The 4,301-nt window shown below is 68.7% G+C and overlaps 1 protein-coding gene across 1 annotated transcript; it reads left to right on the top strand.

Moving 5' to 3' along the window:
- The first annotated feature begins 2,951 nt into the window (after positions 1-2,951).
- Positions 2,952-4,301, top strand: NDUFAF3 (NADH:ubiquinone oxidoreductase complex assembly factor 3). Its single transcript, XM_021531102.4, has 5 exons — positions 2,952-3,022; positions 3,147-3,339; positions 3,423-3,489; positions 3,629-3,729; positions 3,848-4,301. The coding sequence occupies exons 1-5, from the start codon at positions 2,973-2,975 to the stop codon at positions 3,938-3,940; spliced, it is 504 nt and encodes a 167-aa protein (XP_021386777.2). The 5' UTR covers positions 2,952-2,972; the 3' UTR covers positions 3,941-4,301.

The following is a 4,301-nucleotide window of genomic DNA, read 5'->3' on the forward strand; positions in this document are numbered from 1 at the left end:
GCAGCGCAGCCGTGGGCATGGCCCACCACCCTGAACTGTGGTGGGAAGGGAGCTTTGGATGGGCTGGAGTGTGTGAGGCAGGCCACAGCTGTGGGCATGGTGTCACTTGGCAGACCCTGGCTGGCCAGTCCAGCCTGTCCACCATGAGCCCCAGGGCTTGGCTGGACTCTGACACAATGGCTGAGGAACCGCAGCAGCCGCCATGTGCCTGGCATGGCACAGCGATGAGCAGCTGCAGGTGCACACCCTGCAATGTTCTCCATGCCTGTCCCAGTGGGCTGCTCTCCTGTCCAGCACATGAGCAGTGTCCCGCTTATCAGCCCCAGGAAGAAGGAAGTGGAAGCGATTAGATCACGCCATCGTGGTCTTGATTACATCTGCAGAGCTGAGCTGCTCCACAGCAACGGTTCGAGCACGGATCTGACAGAAAGCTCACACTGCTGGCCAGCTCCCTGACAAGTGGCTGCTGAACTGGGGACAGGGCAAGGGCCCAGCACACCCCCAGCCCCAGGGCACCAAGCCTGATTGACAGGGAGCAGGAAGCACCAAACCCCACCACAACACAGAGCTAGGGACGTCCCTTTCTACCGTGCCCTTCCTGCCCTCCCCGTTAAGGCAGATGGGGGGGGTGGGGGGAAAGGAAGGAGCTCTGCCCGCAGGGCCCAAACCGGTTCCTCCAGGGCTTGTGTGCATGGGGGAAAAGGGGGGGGAGCAAGGCGAGGGCAGATCCTGCTGCATGGGCTCTTCCAGGAATGCAACAACTGACTTTGGGGCTCCTCAGGCAGCTGTGGAGCCCCAGGGCTGCAGCCCACAGGCAGTGAGAATCTGCAGCCCCAGGGCTGGAGTGAGAACATGTCCCCCAGCCGTGCCTTGGTGGGGTGCTCCCTGCACCACCCACAGCCAAGAGGTGATCTGAGAATTGCTGCTCACACCAGACCAACTGCTGACTGTCCGCAGGGCAGGAGCTGCCCAGAACCCCTGCCTGGCCAGAGGGACTTGCTGCACCTTTTGTCACTACTCAAGGTGGGTCCAGGCTGGATCCGTCCACGTCCCTGCAGGCTGCCCACGTGGGCCCTGGCAGCGCAGTGGCCTGGGGAGGGCTCTCGGAGGCGCCGAAAGAGCTTTGGAAAGACACGACATCCCCGATGGCTCTCTGGCTGCTGGCTCAGCGGGAGTGATCGTGTCATTCCAAAGCCATCTCTCTCCAGGGGCTGGATCCTGCCCACCCCTGCAGGCACTGGGGTGCTGCGAGGGCCGGCATGGGCAGGAAGTTTGGCAGTACCACATAGCCTGCACCACCGTGGTGCAGGGGACCACATCCACCCTGTGGCCAGGGAGCCATGCTCCCCATACTCTCCCAGGAAGCCAGATCCTATTTTTAGCTGTTTGGGGCATATGAAAGAAGAGCCTCCTAGCTCGGTGCAGGAGCTGAGCCACGAGGCTGGACACCGGTGATCCTCCATCCTGACACCACCCTTCTTCCAGTGTGGCCCCAGGCGCTGCCCCAGCCCCGGGAGGGGTTGCAGTGGGACACGAGGCTCGGTGCGGGGCGAGGCGGTGGCGGGAGCGCGGGTAACGAAACCCCAGCGCAGCTGGGCACAGCGGGGACAGCTGCTTTTGGGATTCCGTTGCCCGCGCTGGCGCCGCGGAGCGATGGGCACAGGCACCACGGCCATGCCACCCCGACCCTGAGGCAGTCGGTGGGCCAAGAGGGGAGAGGGCGACTTACCGGCGGGGAGCGGGGCGGAGGAGATGCGTGGGAGCCACTGCCGGGCCGTTGTGATCGGGGGTGCCGGCAGAGACCGGGGTTGTGCTGCCGGCTCCCCCCGCGCCGCGGGCCGGGTGCCAATGGGAGGGCGGCACAGCCGAGCCAAAAGGAAACGGCTCCGAACAAAGCCCCGGTGGGGCTGGAGCAACTGGTGCCAGCCCATCGGCCCCCGACGGAGCCCGGAAACACGAGCCGGCCCCGAGGGAGGGCACCTGCCCCGGCACCTGCGCCCAGAGGCGGCACGGCCCGGTCCGGCCCCGCCGCCGCCGGCGCCTCCAGCCCTCCGCCCCGGCGAGGAGCCCTCGGCAACACCACGGGGGAATTCAAACCGCGTGGGGAACCCCACCGGCCCCACGGGGAGCTCCGCGCTGTTGCCCGGGGATCCCTGAGACCCTGCGCCGGCCAAGGCTGCCGGCTGTGGGAATTCCTGATGCCTCCAGCACGGCACGGTGGCGGGAAATGCTCCGCCGCCACTGCTGGGGAGCTTCCTGGTGGCCCCCGAACGTCAGGCTACGGCTGGCCCCGGGTGGGTGACACGGGTGGGGGCGCGGGTCCCTGTCCCACGGCGCTCTGAGCCCGCAGTGCTGCCGGCCTCACCGGGCGCGGCAGGAGGAGGGCTGAGGGTGCAGCTGGAGGTTCCGGCGGTGGCTCCGGGGGTCCAGCCCCGACTGGCAACAGCCGCCCGCAGTGGGGCACACGGGGACCCGGGGCGCCGTGCCGAGCCTGGGCAGCCCTGGGGCACCGGCGGGGCCGGGCCAGGAGCGCAGCCGAGACCCGGGCCCGCTCCCTCCCTCCCGGGGAGCCGCCCGCTCCCCTCTCACCTCCGGCCCCGCAGCCTTCGGCATAGCAGCCCGGGCCGGTCCACAGCCCCTCCCGGCGGCGGGGTCGGGGCGGCGGAGTCGGGGAGGCTCCAGCGGGACACCCCGCTCCCGCCGTGCCGCTCCCGCCCTGCCACCGGCCGCTTTCAGTTTCGCTCCGGCGCCCACCTGGGCTCTGCGGGTCGGACGCGCCCGGGCGCGGAGGCAGCGGGTGTGTGAGTGTCGCTGCCCTCCCGTCCCTCAGGACCCCGGGCGGGGCACCCCGAGGGCTCCCCGGGAGCCCCGGTCCGGTCCCGCTCCCCCGGTGGCGCTGTCCCGACCCCGGCCGCCGGGGGGCGGTAGCGGCGGGGGCGGGGCCGCGCGGCGGTTCCGGCGGTGTCGCGGCCATGGCGGCGCTGCGGCGGCTCGTACCGGCGGTCGGGCGGGCGGCGGCCAGGTACCGGCACCGTGCGACCGGCACCGGGCTGCCCTGCGACCGCGGGGAGCGCCTGTAGATGCCGTAGGGTGTTCGGGAGGTGTCCGTGGATCTCACGTGTCCCAGCTGCTCACTCTCCCCGCAGAGCGCCGTGCCGGGGTCACCGACTCACTCCGGCGGATGATGAGCTATACCAGCGGACGCGGGTGATGGTGCTGGAGCCGGAGTCCCCGAACATCATGTTCATCGAGAGCTACAGCACCCGCGGCTTCACCATCAGCGGAGACTTGGTGGTGGGGCCCTGCGCCGTCCTGCCCCGCAGCATCCTCCAGTGGAACGTGAGTGCCGGGCGGGGGGCGGGCGCTGCCGGTCGCCCCGAGCGCCGGGGCAGCGCCCCTGAGCGCCCGCCGTGTCCCCGCAGGTTGGCTCCCACCGGGACATCTCGCTCGAGAGTCTGTCGCTGTTCCGGCTGCTGGAGCCCCGGATAGGTACGCGGGGCGCGGGCTGCCCCCTTCGGGCTCCTGTCGAGGTGGCCGTGCGGGAGCCTCGGTACCTGCGGCAGGGCCAGGTCTGGGCCGAGGCAGCTCCGGTGCTGCCCTGCCCACCCTTCTCTTGCCCTGGTTGCAGAGATCCTGGTGCTGGGCACAGGGGACAGGGTGGAGCGGCTCCACCCCGCCACGCTGAAGCAGATGCGGGAGTGCGGGATTGCTGTGGAGGTGCAGGACACGGTAAGGGTGAGCCCAGGCAGCACCCCATTGAAAGGGAGGGGGTCATGTGCCGTGTGGGGAAGGGCCGAGTCTCCTTTCTGAGGGCCGGAGCTTCACTCACTCCCTTTTCTATTCACAGGCGAATGCATGTGCAACCTTCAACTTCCTAATGAATGAAAGGCGTGTGGTGGCTGCTGGGCTCATCCCCCCGCGGGGCACCTACGGAGTGTAGGCACTGCCGGCCATGCCCATGGGCTGAGTGGTTCTTCCCTGCCTGCCTGAAGCCCGCGAGGGTCACTGAGAAACGCTCCGTAGTGAACCAATGGCTCTGCACACAGGAGGGCTGTGAAATACACGGGCTTAGCTCTCTCCTGCAGTCCCTGGCTTCTTGGCCTCCCTGCCCGGTCTGGGCTGCAGACTGTGCGGCACAGCACAAGGCTTTGCTGGCAGCACTGGTCCCACAGCCCTGCCAAGGTCATGCCCCACACCTTGGCAAGAATCCTCACCTGAGGGAGGGTGAAGGCTGGTGGGGTGAGCTGTACATCCCCACGCACATCTGGAGGAAAATACATGTAAATGGGAAGTCCAAGAAA

This window comes from Lonchura striata, chromosome 12 (assembly GCF_050655825.1).
Source record: "Lonchura striata isolate lonStrDom1 chromosome 12, ASM5065582v1, whole genome shotgun sequence".
Lineage (NCBI taxonomy): Eukaryota > Metazoa > Chordata > Aves > Passeriformes > Estrildidae > Lonchura > Lonchura striata.